This window comes from Scleropages formosus, chromosome 8 (genome assembly GCF_900964775.1).
Source record: "Scleropages formosus chromosome 8, fSclFor1.1, whole genome shotgun sequence".
Taxonomy (NCBI): domain Eukaryota; kingdom Metazoa; phylum Chordata; class Actinopteri; order Osteoglossiformes; family Osteoglossidae; genus Scleropages; species Scleropages formosus.
Genome location: NC_041813.1, coordinates 10,857,182 through 10,873,388, shown reverse-complemented (window position 1 = coordinate 10,873,388; position 16,207 = coordinate 10,857,182). Strand labels below are relative to the sequence as shown.

Below are 16,207 nucleotides of genomic sequence, written 5' to 3'. Positions count from 1 at the left end.
CTCGTACCTAATTAACATGTAGTTGCAAATATGCTGCATTTGTCTAAAAAATACTGCTTTTGACTATACTGTTGAAAGAACAGCCCAGATTTACAGTAAAAATTGCAGTGAAAGTGTTTAGAAAACAACATTTCAGTAATATTTCTATCTAAACCCTCTGTGTGTTGCAAAATGCACTTTTACCAAGAGATGTGCATTGTTTTGGATGATAGAATTTACGAAATTCATACATGTAAATGAATAAGTGTAAATATGCTTTGCTGTGTGTATGGCAAATCAGCTCAGCTTTCTGCTGCTGATTCCCTGGATTCTGGACTTTAATGTAAATCAGAGGTCACTTTGTTGTGGCAGCTAGTCTTCATGAAGTTGCATTTATTTAGTAGAAGGTTGTTTTGTCTTGGTTACCCAATCTTCGGGTTATTTGAAGAAAATAATAATAATAATAATAATAATATGATATATTGTACCTTAAAGAATTGCTGTTTTTCTCTAAATATACTGCCTGCAGTTGCCCTGTGTTACCAGGTAGGCTCTGGTTCCCCGTGACCCCGTATGGGACAAGCGGTTCTGAAAATGTGTGTGTGTGAGTTGTATTGTGATATATGCTGGGAGATTCTGATATTTGTGTAAATAGGCTGTGTAGACATACACTCATTTAACCATCACTAGAAGCTGTTTCTTGCTGTTTTTGACAGGTTTGTGTGACCTTTACTTTGAGTGGTATATAATGTACTTATGCTGTGATATAGATGAGTTTCCAGTTTAGTGCTTGCCGTTTATGGTGGGCACAGTGTAGTTAATGAATTATCAGTGTGCAGACTGAATCCTACTGTGTATAATGCATTAGGCAGCTAGGGAGCTGCCATTCACTAAGAAGGACTCTTTGAATAGGTAATTATGGTCTCCACCCATATGAATATGTCCACATACTATTTTTTTATGTTAGATATATTAGATATATTAATTACAATAACAAGCGCAATGCAGGAAGAAAATCTTAAATTGAATAAATTTGAATAGAATTAGGGGAATTATGCATAACATGGAACAGTGGCAACGGCTGGGGTGCTGCTACTGTTTCTGACTGACGTTAACCACACATCCTCCCTCTAAGCTGTATTTGCAACTGATTTGGGGAAGCACTGCAGTGTGCTGTTATGGGCGCTTGATTTAAAAAGTTGTTTATGAATTGAGAACAGGAGAAAATATACTGAGCATGTGTTTATCCTAGTTTGAAGGCACACTGGTGTGGGTAAAAACATTGGTGTATTTTTCTAAACAGTGTAATCTGCTTCATTATTCTATTACATGAATAGTAAGAAATTATTCCAAACATGCAAAGGTAACATTTTGTGGAATGAGGCCAGCTAATTAGGGGTGTGACATTTATGAATGCAATGTTAAAGAAAACCCCTGAGAGAAAAATCATAGAATAAAGCATGTACATTTATTTAGCAAACACTTTTTTCCAGCAAAACTTCCAATGAACTCTATGTAGTGTTATCAGCCCACACACCTTATTCACCAAGGTGACTTACATTACAATATACACTACTTGCAATGGATTACTCATCCACACATCAGTGGAATGCACTCTGTCTGTTTCTCACACACTATGGATGAACCTGAACAGTATGTCTTTGGGAGGATACCCATGCAGACATGGGGAGAACATGCAAATTCCACACAGATTGAATGGGGCTCAAACCCACGTCCTCTTACACCACCCCAGCACTGTGGGACAGCAGCGCTACTCGCTGTGTCACTGTGCCACCCACAAGTGTGTTATTATGAAACTGTACCTTAGCAGTGCAGATACTGTTTTATCTTTTCATGTCATGCCAAAAAACTGTTTCATGTGCATTATGGAATTTGACAGCCTTTTTGGAAAGGAGACTTGCTAAACTCTATGTGAATTTTAAAGGCTGATGCACAAAGATTTATATTCACTTTGAGAAGGATTCTTGACAACAAAAATATAATTCTGAAAACATTTGCATTTTCTATAATCCATTAATTAGAAAGATCTGTTATGTTACCCTTTCTGAATGTCAGTGCATGAAATAGCCATTTGTACTCTATAAAAATGCTGTCAACAATTGACACATATTGTTTAAAATAAAATACACACACATACACACAGACATCATCTGAAACCGCTTGTCCCAAATAGCTCAATTTATTTAAATTGTTAGTAAACACATTTACTCAGATTTAGTGTGTGGTATACTTGTTTTCTTGTGTTCTTTAAGGAAATACCATAAATCACCCAAGTATTGAGAACTTTCTAGAGCAAAGCAAAGTTCCTCTGCATTGTGTTTGTGTGGATCATTTTGTTATTTTGGTCATTTCAGCAAATTTCTAAACAGGTTACCAGCATTTTCTCTAGAATGACTATTCACACATGCAGAAGTGTGGTAGTATGTTATTTATAAGAAAATTCCCATGTATTTGTGACTGACCACAAATATGTCTTTGTAACTCATCCACCCATTGATTTCCTTACCAAGCATGCTTTTGTCAATTATGTCAAGCAGAAGCTTAAATATGCTGCAGTGCTGTGAATAAATAGCAACTAGGAGATTTTTTAAGGTCACATATGTAACAGAGAAAAGAAATCTTATGTTTTGAGGAAAGTGGCTATTTGTTGATCTCATAAAGCCTTAATGAATGCTGTCTTTTTACAGAAATATTTGACAAAATTCCTTTTAATACAAGCATTTTACAGGAATGCTGTGGGTGTGACATTGAATTTACATAATATTACATCCTATTTATAGCACTTCAGAATAAAATCTCAAGGACTAGGCTTTTTTTTTAATATTGTTGATTTAATCCCTTGTTCTTCTCATGTTTGCATTTACATTTATTCATTTAGCAGAGTTTATACATCTCACAGAAAATACAGCATGTACATTATATCAGCAGAAGACTTAGATGCGGACCTGTCATTCTAAAGCACAGTTAGTTTATTGCTTTCCAGCATATGAACCAATGTGTATCGTATGAGTAGTTGACAAAGGTTATCCAAATAACAATTTCTAATTACATTCATAATTAATTTTTTAAATTAAACATTTACATTACATGAGTAGCTGTGTGAAAATTTTTCTGTTATTCAACAGTTATGATCTCAAAGTTATTGAGAATGAACATTTACACATTACATGAATTTAAGAGATAACTGGGAGAAGTGAGTCTGGATGGGATGAGTTTTAAGACCATTCTTAAATGTAGACAGAGATTCAGTAGTTCTGAGTGAGAGGGGAAGGTCATTCCACCACATCGGAACCAGAACCAAAAACTGTGCGTGGGACCAACGTGCGAGCAGATGTGGAGGAGAATAACAGTCTGGTTGGGGTGTAGCAAATGATCAGGTCTTGTAGCTATCTGGGAGCAGTTCCATTTATGCTTTAGTAGGCCATTACCAGAGTCTTGAATTTGATCCTGGCAATTATAGGAAGCCAATGCAGAGAGGCAAGGAGGGGAGATATGTGGGACTGCTTCGGTAGATCAAACACAATTTGTGCAGCAGCGTTCCATATCAGCTGTAGAAGTTTAAGGGCAGTAGCTGGAAGGAGAAAGCTCAACAAGATGTCAAGGTCATCCAGGAAGCGGATGGGAGGGCCAGGAGGGCACTAGAGAACAACTACGTGTGATCGGGGCAGTGATAGAGACAACATGCGGTTAAAAAGAGGCCAGGTCATGGGCGACATGGTGGCACAGTGAGTAGTGCTACTCAGTCTGTGTGGTGTTTGCCTGTTCTCCATGTGTCTGCGTGGGTTTCCTCCCACAATCCAAAGACATGCTGTTCAGGTTCCCCCATAGTGTATGAGTGACAGAGAGAGTGTGTTTCACTGATGTATGGCTGAGTGACCCATTGTAAGTAGTGTATCTAGCAGTGTAAGTCACCTTGGTGAATAAGTGTGTGGGCTAATAACACTACATAGAATTCATTAGAAGTTGCTACCCGTCACCTGAGGAATCACGGTAAACTGCAGCAGCAATTCTCTAACACGAATATAATGCCCAGATGTTCACTTCGGAATTGTCCCTGGGATATGTTATGGGCACACATTGCCCACGTTGCTTCTTTTCAAAGCACTAAACAACAGGACTAAATGCATCCTGGATGGACACCTCCCCTAGTGACTATGAGGCCCTGCTTTCCAGTGTTTGTGTGGTCTTCAGCTAAAGAGCTGTAGAATCATTCTGTGAGCTCCCATTTTGTTGCTCGGGATCTAAGATGCTGAGGAAGGCTTTCTCCCTGTGGAACAACGAGTCAGAGAGCCACTATGTGTGTTTCTAAGAGAACATTGAAGAGTTATGTCCTTTAATGAAAATACACACTGTTCACACAGCCTCATAAAAGCTGTGGTGAGATGCACCATAATGTAGATGAACCACTCAAGGAATGCTTTAAAAAGTTACAGCCCAGAAGTTACCGTTTGGCAGTCAAGCTGCAGCAGTCTGGCAGCCAAGAAGGGGTTGGCTGGACTGGCTTTTCTCTGTATGTCATCATAATTATACATGTTAATTTGCTTATGGGGTCTAATTAGGGAGAAAACAAGCCACTTGTATATGGTGATACAGCAAAATGTTGCACACAGACATAGGGTGGCATACTAATGAACCTGTTAATGCATTCACTCACACAGAGGCATCTGATATTTACAGACAGATTGTTTTTCATTGTTAGCAGCAATTTTGGCACAGTCGATTGAAGGACAGGTGTTCAGAAAGAGCCATGTTTATTCTGTAAATGCTTCAGAAGTTCTGCATTCTCAATGTCTGTTGAAGATTTCTTTCGTAGTCATGCCCTGAGAATTTTAAGTTCTGCTTTTTCATTGGTATGCGTTAATATTCAAAATACACACACTTTACAAACTTGCTAAATTCACTAAAAAAATCAGGTAACGGAAGGTGAAAGGTGGACTACTTTCTCTTTTCCCTGAAAGATGAAGTCAGGATTCTCACCACACACCCAGACAAAGTTGCTGAAAATTACTCAGCGGCCCAAAATAACTACCTTTGCAGCTGATCTCGGTCTTTGACTTGGAGTGACTTTCTATCCAACTTTATTGGCCTTCACTGAACTGTTGATTGAATGAATTGACATGATTAAAATCATGTTAATCCACAACTGTTAGTTGACATACCCTTAATTTATTTCAGTTTCAGTCATGTGCTTTAGTCATTGAACTGCTTAATTAAGACAACTTAATTACAAGCTCAGCTGGAACAAAGTCCTTCATACACAAGCGTCCACTAGGAGCAGGACTGGAAAAATGCTCTCTTATGGTGAAATAAACATTATTTCATGTGGTCTGTGGCTGTGGGCTGTAATACTATGCAAAGAAGTTTTCAGATGTGTGAGTACCTACAAAGCTGTGGAACTGACAATCTATGTTTCATAAACATGAGTCCATTGCCTGTATTAAGTCATGATGCAATGTCTGGGTTGTGGAAGCAGGAGACTGCTAGCTACTCTTCTGTAGACATCTCCTGGACAAAGGATTCTGAACCACACATATACAAAATGAATTCCACCAGGACAGGCAATAGCATTTGAAAATGTATTTTGGTTTTGATTTTGCCATGGCCCCCCATTGTTCACGTTTAACTAGCAGTAGCCATAATTTGGAAGTTTAAAGCCATAATGAATAGCCTAGCCCCGGCATGTACTGGGAAACTGTAATGTATGTATACATTGCATTTCTTTTACTTTTCTTTGTTATAACGAAAACAAGGAAAAAGATTTTTATATATAACGGTTACATAGTAAAATAGCAAAGATAATTGTTGCTATTTATAGTGTTATATAAATGTTTTAAAAACTTTTTTTCAGGGCTATCATCAACCATTTCAACCCTAAGATTGAATCCTTTGCTGCTGTGAACCACATCTCTCAGCTATCAGAAGATCAGGTAGTACAGCTTTCACTTTTCACTTTTATTATGCAAAAGGTTCCTCATAGTGTTGATGCAGTTCTTGGGTCTACAGGTAATGTGTGCCTGAAGCACACTATGCAAGCGGTTTAAAAAGCCTGCCTTTCACATGGTAAGGTACAGATGGAAGTGGGTGATTAGATTTTTTATTTGATTGTTTATGTAATTAGTGCAAGTTGGCATTACAAACCCATTTTCCTGTATGCTCAACAATTCATGTACCAGTGATCCTCAGTGGTGTCTGTGAGCACTTTGTTAGCAATAACTTGGCAGCCATGCTCAGTAGAGGTTAGGCAGGTGATAGTAGTGTGTGCAAATGAGTTTCTCTGTCAGCATTCTTTTGGTCCTCTAGTTTCTGCCCTCTCCAGTGATTTTTAAACAACATGCAGTGAGAGAATTTTTATTTTTACAGGACAAATAGATGCTCAGTTTTATTATATGTGCATTATTGCATTGAAAGATCCCATTCTGCATGCTCAAGAGGCTTTGCCTTGTACCACCATGTACTAGACAAGCCTAGTTTTGCATTAATGAAAAGCATAAGTATGAATAGTTTTTGATGAGCAAAAAAAGAAATTAATTTTTCCAAACTGATCTCTCATCTCATCTCATCTTTTGTCCTGCTTGTCCTAAAAGGGTTGCGGTGGCAGCAGGGAGAGCAGAGAGGCCCAGCCGCCTCTGTCCCCCGCAACTTCCTCCAGCTCAGCCTGGGGGATCCCCAGCTGTTCCCAGGCCAACTGTGAGATATAATCCCTCCAGTGGGTCCTGGGCCGACCTCCGGGCCTCGTCCCAGTTAGTCGTGCCTGGTATACCTCCAAAGGAAGGCGCCCAGGGGGCATCCTTATCAGATGGATCCTTCCTGGATCGGGGCCTTGGCGTGGCAGAAGGGCTTGCGTGATCTAGGGATCTCCAGAGCTATGTCACCTGGAGCACTATGCTATGAACAGGTCTGGAGTGAAGATCCAGACTAACACGATCCAAAATCCTTCATGGAAAAATTAAACAAGAGATCGTTTACCCTGCCTGGAATAGGGTCACCGGGACCTACCCCTGGAGCCAGGCCCTGGGGGTAGTGTTCCTAGGCGAGCGCCTGGTGGCCAGGCAGCCCACGTAGCCCATCCAGGCTCTGCCCAAAAAGGCATCGTGGGGGGGCCATGTGGGCCCACCACTTGCAAGGTCCAGCATGGGGGTCGGGTGCAATGTATACCTGGCAGCAGGAGGGGGCGGGGTGGCGCTTGGCGTCGTAGCCCCTTGTGACGGAAACTGTCTCATGATTGTAGAAATTAATTTGAGATGATCAGCTCTACAAAACATTTAACTAACGGAGATATTATGTAACATGGTGTTTAGGTAAATTTCAACATTTTGAGATTTCGTTGATGGCTTTTGATTATACTTTTTCATTCTCCTGCTCTTTTATTGTCAAGAGTACCAAAGCTGGTACAAATCACATTCTTAATTTTGAGTACATCAAGATTTAAACAAGACACCAAAAATCACTAAGAAAGAATTTTTAATTAAAGCATCATTAATAAGTCTTAAGAATATCATTCAGAATTTTTATTTTATTCATTTATAATTCTCCATACTTTTGACATAAGTATTTGTATATAAATATAAATGCCTGCTGCCTTACAACAGACTGGTGTCCCATCATGGGTGTGACCCTTCCCCCCTTAGCCTTGCACCTTGTATTGCCGGGTAAAGCTCCGGCTCGCCATGACCCCTCTCGGGACAAGCAGTTGTTGACAATGGATATAAATGTCTGCTGACTAGCTGAGTTTGGCCAGTTTTTTCACTATTTGGTATTTCCAAAAAAATGTAACAAATGTCATCAGTACATACCATCTGGTGATGTGGTTTTAAGATTTTTAATTGGTTTTGTAGAGCCCCATTCCAAATTAAATGACCCAGTGATGAGCTCAGTTGAGATACTGTGGCTATGGATTGGGTGCAGTGTAGACCAGGGATATCTCACTACGTGGACAGGCATATGCCTCTCACGTTTGTGCTGGGGGCACTGCTGTAACTGCCTTGTCCCTATGATAGTAATAGATTTTTTCCCGCCTGTTCAGCACTTCCTTCAGGTACACTCATGCAGGGCATGTTTAACTAGCCCAAGTAAATGCAAGCCTTGCATTCCTCTACAGTGCTGTCAGCTTGGGGTAGGCAAGGCAGTCAGTGTTCTTTTGAACAGAATGATCTGTACTGCTGGATGTGTCTGGGGAGACCCAGCAGCCCCATGGTCTAGTGCCAGAGTAGTTGACTGTACTGTTTGTCAAATCAGAGTAAACTCTGAGTGATAACTCTGAGTGATAAGGAGTCTTATATGTGGTGAAGTTACTGAAGGTGTTACAGTTGCTATTGATTGGGGTTTACCTCTAGCCTTTTGTGGGCAACAGACCTCTCTCAGCTCTAAGTCTGGTGGAGGTCAGTGTGGGATTCGGGCGTTGCATGGTGAACCCTGTCCAACAGATGGTGTTTTTCCTTAGTACAGGAGGTTAATGAGGTGTGACATGTTCCTCTCTCCTGAAGCCTGACTGACAGTTGGTGGATGGCGGCTTTTTGCTGGGATAACATGTTCCTCTGGTAGGATAGCAGGAAGTGACAGATACAGGTCTGACGGGACCCATCTATCCCCAGAGATGCTGCCACTGAAAGGCTCTAGATGCGTCATGAATAACTGCACTTTGGTTCCCATCTGGAGCTGCATGTGGCAGACATTTCATTGTGTGTGATGGACATTTCACTGTGTGTGAGATGATATTTCGTTTTACGTCATGGACATTTCACTGTGTGCGATGGATATTTGACTCCTGCAAAAAACCTTTAATCCAACTCTCTTGTATGTGTAGCATGATCTTCTCACTAGTTTTAAATCTGCAGAAAAGTGACTTAAGGAAAATATTCCCCCAGAAGGTAAAACTTCCCAGGATGCCTCTTGTGTTACTTTGGCTGTCTGCTCCTGAACTAGGTGGAAGCATACAGGGAGTAGTACTGTCCAGAAGGGTCTGTCTGTTAACAGAGTGCTGAAAGCATACAGGGAGTAGTACTGTCCAGAAGGGTCTGTCTGTTAACAGAGTGCTGGCTGCTCTTGTCAAAATATGTTTCTCAGTGTAAATGAAACTCAGTCCCTTTTGGGTTCATGTGCCAGACTCCACTGTTGGAATTGGGCTGGCCCTTTGTTTTCTTTTGGTCCACAGTGGCATTGTGGTTCAGATATTTACATTTACATTTATTCATTTTGCTGATGCTCAATAAGATGGGAGATATAATGGGGTGAGATGAGATATAATGAGTGTTGTGTATTTTCCCCAGTATGCCACATCTTTCTGAAATAGTCCATTTCCACGGTCACTTTCATGCAAAAACACACATCAGCATTGTGGATGTCAGGCAGTGCATGTTAAGCAGGACTGTTGATATCTGACCATTTATCTAATACCCCTATTAATCTGACCTTTTTTGTACTTTTTGACTTTGGTATCAGAACTTATAATGTAGCAGACCCACCCGAGTGATGGCCAAGACTTGACTGATGATGGTTTAGTTGATTTATTGAAACTAACTTGACAACCTCCACCAACGTAAGAGCTGGTGTTAAAAAAAAAAAAAAAAAAAAGAAAGCACAAATATTTAGCATTTAGCTTCCGTTCAGTTCTTTGGCAATATTATAATTATCAGAGTACGTTAAACACAGAGCTGTAACATAACCATCTCATTTCCATGGACAAAACAAGTACAATTACATCAAAAAAAAAGGAGAAAACATTTACAACAATATACATGTACAAACCTTGTGCCTCTTCGGAGGGTTGCGAATCCTTATATTAAACAAATTATTTAGTCCTTGCAGCACGCAGCTAACCACAAGCTGGGATTAGTTATATCTGCGCGCCAACCGCATTAACTAACTCGTCAGTCTAAGTGCAGGGCTCTTGGGAATACAAGACCGTGTCAAAATAAAAGCCCCCTTATAATGACCGTATGCCATTGCAATTATATGACAAAATAAAAGTACAAATACAAAAGGAAAAGTTTAGCAAAGGTATTCACAAAGGAAGACAAGTTTTAAACATCAACTGGGGTCCTTTACACTCCCACCAAAATTACGAATGTTTAAAGCAGTATAGGCATAAAGATGAGTAATTTTCACAACATAAATAACTAATGTTCAATCAATAACTATATAGAGATGTAAATACCATACTATGGTACTCAACATTATAAGCTTACTCAGCTTCCAACAATACAATTAACCTTTAAACTGGCCTTTCTACCACAGACAGTTTGTTGAGCCGCTCTCCCTTGTTATTTAGACATTTATCTCCTATAGAGATTTTAGCCTTTCTGACGAGCCTGTCTTGACTGGTAACAGTCTCCAAAACTCTTCCCAGCCTCCATTCACCTCTTGGCAATATTGGATCTGTATCCAACACGATATCCCCTACTTGGAGATTTCGTTTTGAGGTGTGCCATCGTTGCCTTGTCATGATGTTGTGAAGGTATTCCCTTTTCCATCTGCTCCAAAATTGTTCTGTCAGATATTGCACCTGACGCCATCTCCTTTTACTATACAGGTCTTCCGTCACAAATTTTCCAGGTGGGGGAAGTGCTATGCTGGATTTCATAGTGATTAAGTGGTTGGGTATGATGGGTTCTAGGCTTTTGGGGTCGTTGAGATTATCGGTGGTGAGTGGACGACTGTTGACCAGTGACATTGCTTCATAGAAAAGAGTCCGCAGAGAAGCATCGTCAATTCTGCCGGCGGAAAGTAACAGTGTGGCGGTGAGGATGTTTTTTACAGTCCTTATTTGACGTTCCCATACTCCACCTGCATGACTGGAGTGGGGTGCATTAAAAATAAGATCACACTGATTTTCTGTCAAGAAAGTTTTAAGTCTATCCTTGTCAAGCTCCCTAAAGGCTGCATTGAATTCATTTTTTGCACCCACAAAATTTGTACCTTGGTCACATCTAATTTGACAAACTGCTCCTCTTATGGCTAGGAAGCATTGCAGGGCATTGATAAAGGCATCAATTGTCATGTTTTCTAACATCTCAGTGTGAATGCCTCGTGAACACAGGCAGGTAAAAAGCAAACCATACCTTTTGTTCTGTTTCCTTCCTTGATGAGTCAAAAAAGGGCCAAAACAGTCTATACCACAGTAGACGAATGGTGCAGATGGTTCCACACGTTCTGCAGGCAGATCACTCATTCTTTGGCCTTCAGCAGCCGTTCTCAGCCTTCTGCAGATCACACACTGCCGTATATATGACGCCACAGCTCGATTCATGGCAGGAATCCAATATCCACCTGCACGAATTTCATTGATAGTAAAGCCTTTGCCTTGATGTTTTGCCCTTTCATGATAATGTGCAATTAGTAATTTTGTCACATGGTGCTCCTTAGGAATTATCATTGGATGTTTGAGTAAGGGAGAGAAAGATGAGCAGCTGATTCTTCCACCCACCCTAAGTAAGCCATCTTTGTCTAAAAAGGCATCCAAATGATACAGCTTGTTATGACCAGGCAACTGACTTCCTCTGCTTATCTGTTTAATTTCTTCCTGGTAAGTCTGCCTCTGGAGGTGTTTAATCATTAAATGTTCAGCATCCTGTCTTTCACTTACTGTGGAAACTGTGTTCAATTTGACTCCTCTTGCTCGTCGTAGGAGCCGTGCTATGGCCTTTGTAGCTCGAGACCACGAAGAAAATTTAGTCAGAAGATCTGTCAGATATGTTTGCTCTCTAGTTTCTGTTACCAGTGTCTGGGTCCTTCTGACCTCTGGATCCCCTACTGGGAGTTCCGGGACATCATTAGTTATGGTCTGAATTTTCCTTTTCCACAATAATGCAGGACCTGTGAACCAGTTAGATGCAAGTAGTTCCTTTACTGTTTTTCCTCTTGATGCACTGTCTGCTGGGTTTTCATTTGTTGGCACATAAAACCACTGCTGAGGGCTTGTGCTGTCGCGTATCTTCTGAACTCTATTGGCTACGAAAGTGTGAAAGCGCCGTGCATCGTTGTTTATGTATCCTAAGACCACCTTGGAATCTGTCCAGAAATATTCTTCAAGATTGGGGTTGTTCATTTCTTCTCTGAGCATACAACTTACTGTAACTGACACTGATGCTGCTGTTAATTCTAATCTAGGTATGGTGATTACCTTTGTGGGAGAGACGCGAGACTTTCCCATCACAAGAGCGCAGTGGATTTCTCCCTGTTCATTTTTCATTCTCAGATAGGAACATTGCCCATAGCCACTGGTGCTGGTGTCTGAAAAATGATGCAGTTCCGTTTTGACGACCTTTCCAAATTCAGCAGGTCGGTAACAACGAGGAATGTCTACATCTTTAAGATTGACCAGATCACTTTTCCAACTCTCCCACCGTAGACTTAACTGCTCAGCTAGAGGGTCATCCCAGCCAGTACCCTGGTGGCACATTTCCTGCAGAATTTTCTTTCCAGTAAGAACATATGGGGCAATAAGGCCCAACGGATCATAAATGGAGGCAACAGTTGACAATATGCCACGACGTGTTGCTGGTTGATCTTTCAGCGTGATGTTAAAGCGGAAACTGTCACTTTCTATGCGCCATTGTACTCTTAGAGCTCTCTCTAATGGCAAATCATTAAAGGCCAGATCCCTCGTTTTAATGTCTATCGCACATTCAGATGAGGGTAAGTGCCGTAGAACGGTGATGTTGTTTGAGATGAACTTGTGAAGGCGAAGACCACCCTTTGCACACACTTCACATGCTTCCTTTGCCAGCTGAATAGTTTTATCCACAGTATCAGTACTGGTGACTCCATCATCCACATAGAAATTCTTTGCTATAAACTGAGATCCTAAAGGGTGTGACTGAGCACTCTCTTTAGCTAGGTGCTTCAGTCCATAATTTGCGCAACCAGGGGAAGACACTGCACCAAACAGATGAACCTTCATTCTGTATTGTTGAGGTTGTGTATTCAGATCTCCGTTCTTCCACCACAAGAAGCGTAAGTAGTTGCGATCGTTCTCTTGGACATGAAATTGATGGAACATCTTTTCTATGTCACACATTAACGCTACTGGATGCAGTCTGAACCTTATGAGCACGCCTGTCAGATTGTTGAACATGTCAGGCCCTGGAAGGAGGTGTTCATTGAGATTGGTACCCTTGTACTTGGCAGAACAATCAAATACAACGCGCAGTTTATCTGGCTTTTTAGGGTGGTAGACCCCGTGATGAGGAATGTACCATTTTTCACCATGTTCACCATCACCACGTGCTTCCTCGACATCACACCTTTCAATTATGTCGCTCATGTAGTTGATATAATCTACCTTGTATCTTTCATTTGTGGAGAATTTCCTTTTTAAATGGCTCAGTCTGATTTCTGCCAGCTGCTTATTATCAGGTAAGCATGGTCGTTGTCTGAATGGCAGTGGCATTTCATAATGTCCTTGTTTATTTTTTACTATACTTTCCTTGAGTTTGTCCAAGAAAATTAGGTCATCTTGTGAAACAGCTTTTCCATCACCTGTGACATCCTTAAAGTCAGACTCTAAGACGCGAATCACGTTCATCGGCGTTATTGCTGGGAGCTCTTTAACAGATACTCTATGACAGAGACCAGAAGCTGGAAAAGTATCAAGGCGAGGTGCTGCGCTGCCGACAATGCTCCACCCTAAATCTGTTAAGACAGCATAAGGTTCGTTACCTTTGCCTAATATTACCTGTCTAGGAGCTAATGTTCTGGGGCAGTTATAGCCAATCAGAAGACCTACTTCACAATCAAGAAGTGGAGGTATTTTTTCTACGATTGCTGAGAGGTGGCTCCAAGCTTTGGCTGTTTGACCGGTAGGTATGTGGTCACAATTTACCGGAATGTAACCTTTTGTGTAGGAGGGAGATGGATGTACTCCGAAGACTTATAGCCCCTCACTCTGAGTCCTGACACTCTTTGGCTATCTAAAACTGTATTTTCTCCCATCATTGTGGTAAGTTTTAGCTTTACTGGATATGCATCCACTTCCAATCTGTTGCATACCTCCTGATTGACAAATGTGGTATCACTCTGAGTGTCCAATAAGGCATAGACATCAGTTGTTCTTTGGATGGGTCATTAACTGATGACACCCACATAGGCACAATCATTGATGTACTCACCGACTGCCTTTCAGTATTAACATTGAGGGAAGTTGCATTTGTGATTACATTTTCATTATTGTGTGCTGTGCTTGTCATGAGTGTTTGGTTTTCACTGCCTTTGGATCTACTATAGTTGTCATCATGAAGACAAGTAGGGTGTCTTCCTTTACATAAATCACATGCGTGGCGATGACGGCACTCCTTTGCGCGGTGACCTGGCTTGAGACAACCATAACACAGTTTGTTGTCTTTGACATACGTTCTGCGGTTGTTGAGAGAATCTTTCATGAAGTCAGGACATTTGTGAATTTGATGCTGGTTGTCTTGACAGAACATGCATTTCATCCTTGGTTTCATTTGCTCTTCATCATCACTTTCAGCAGCAGCGTGAGTGTTGAAGACGTTGGCCTTGGTCCCTTTAGTTTTCTTTAAGTTTCCCTCATCGGAAGTTGGCTTAGATGAATGGAGAGCAAACAAAGAAGTGATGGGATTGCATGCAATTTCTGCTTCCATGGAGATAAACTCAGCAAAATCTTTGAAACTGGGAAATTCCTTACTTTCCAAGAGGGATGTTGTGACTTGACGATTCCATCGAGATGCAGCCCATTCAGGTAGTTTTTGAGTCAGTTTCTGATTTTCTTGACATTCATTTAGTATTTCAAGGCCTTCATGAGGCATTGCCTGGAGGCAGGCGTTTAGAAAGTCTGAAAAGGCCCTTAATCCTTCTGCATCCTTGGGATGTATTTTTGGCCAATTGTACAGTTTTTTTCTGAAAGTCCTTTGAATGGTAAAAGGTTGACCATACCTGTGGTTGAGTTTCTTCCAGGCATCCTTGTACGCCTGCTTATCACTTCTATAAAAGGTGCCTTCAAGACACTTCTGTGCTGGGCCACTAGTATACCTTTTAAGATAGTGGAGTTTGTCAGCTGGTGAAAAGCCCTTTCTGTCAATAAGTGATGCGAAGCTTGCCTTCCATTCGATGAACTGGATAGGGTCACCACTGAACACACCTGGCTCTGGCACCGGGAGTCTGTTTATAGTTATACTATCTTGAATGGCCTGGGCTAAACAATAAATGTCACTAGGGGACGATGAGGAATTAGTTGGGGAATGCTGCACTGAAGGGGGAGGAGTAATTATTTTTTCTAAATTAGACGGTATTGGATGTATCTCACTCTCTTGTTCTACCTCTTTAGCGTAAACTTCTAACCTAACACGAGCTACCTCTCTACTCCTTTCAGCTTGTGTCTTTCTTTGCTTTCTGACTCCCTTTGAAGTGAATCCTTATGTTCTTGTATTTCTATTTTTAGATTTGTAATCTTTTCCTCTGTATTCTCCATTTCAGTGTAGCCTTATTTACTAACTTTATTTCACTGACCACCACACCACCTCTAACTCACCACACACAGCCTTTGCAATGTGCCGTCGAATTCCTTTTCAGCCGTGTAGCCGGTGAGGGAAGCGGTGATGACGAAGCTCTTACTGTAGCAGACCCACCCGAGTGATGGCCAAGACTTGACTGATGATGGTTTAGTTGATTTATTGAAACTAACTTGACAACCTCCACCAACGTAAGAGCTGGTGTTTAAAAAAAAAAAAAAAAAAAAAGAAAGCACAAATATTTAGCATTTAGCTTCCGTTCAGTTCTTTGGCAATATTATAATTATCAGAGTACGTTAAACACAGAGCCGTAACTTAACCATCTCATTTCCATGGACAAAACAAGTACAATTACATCAAAAAAAAGGAGAAAACATTTACAACAATATACATGTACAAACCTTGTGCCTCTTCGGGGGGTTGCGAATCCTTATATTAAACAAATTATTTAGTCCTTGCAGCACGCAGCTAACCACAAGCTGGGATTAGTTATATCTGCGCGCCAACCGCATTAACTAACTCGTCAATCTAAGTGCAGGGCTCTTGGGAATACAAAACCGTGTCAAAATAAAAGCCCCCTTATAATGACCGTATGCCATTGCAATTATATGACAAAATAAAAGTACAAATACAAAAGGAAAAATTTAGCAAAGGTATTCACAAAGGAAGACAAGTTTTAAACATCAACTGGGGTCCTTTACATATAATGTAACTTGTTCTGAACCAGCTGGGTCACATTT

The 16,207-nt window shown here is 40.9% G+C and overlaps 1 protein-coding gene across 1 annotated transcript in view; it reads left to right on the top strand.

Annotated features, from left to right (window-relative positions):
• Positions 1 to 16,207, top strand: part of LOC108918139 (armadillo-like helical domain-containing protein 3) — a 66,315-nt gene that overhangs the window by 37,967 nt on the left and 12,141 nt on the right. Inside the window, exon 24 of the mRNA XM_018725174.1 lies at positions 5,849 to 5,927. Coding sequence (XP_018580690.1) covers positions 5,849 to 5,927 — 79 coding nt within the window. The remainder of the gene's footprint in view (positions 1 to 5,848; positions 5,928 to 16,207) is intronic.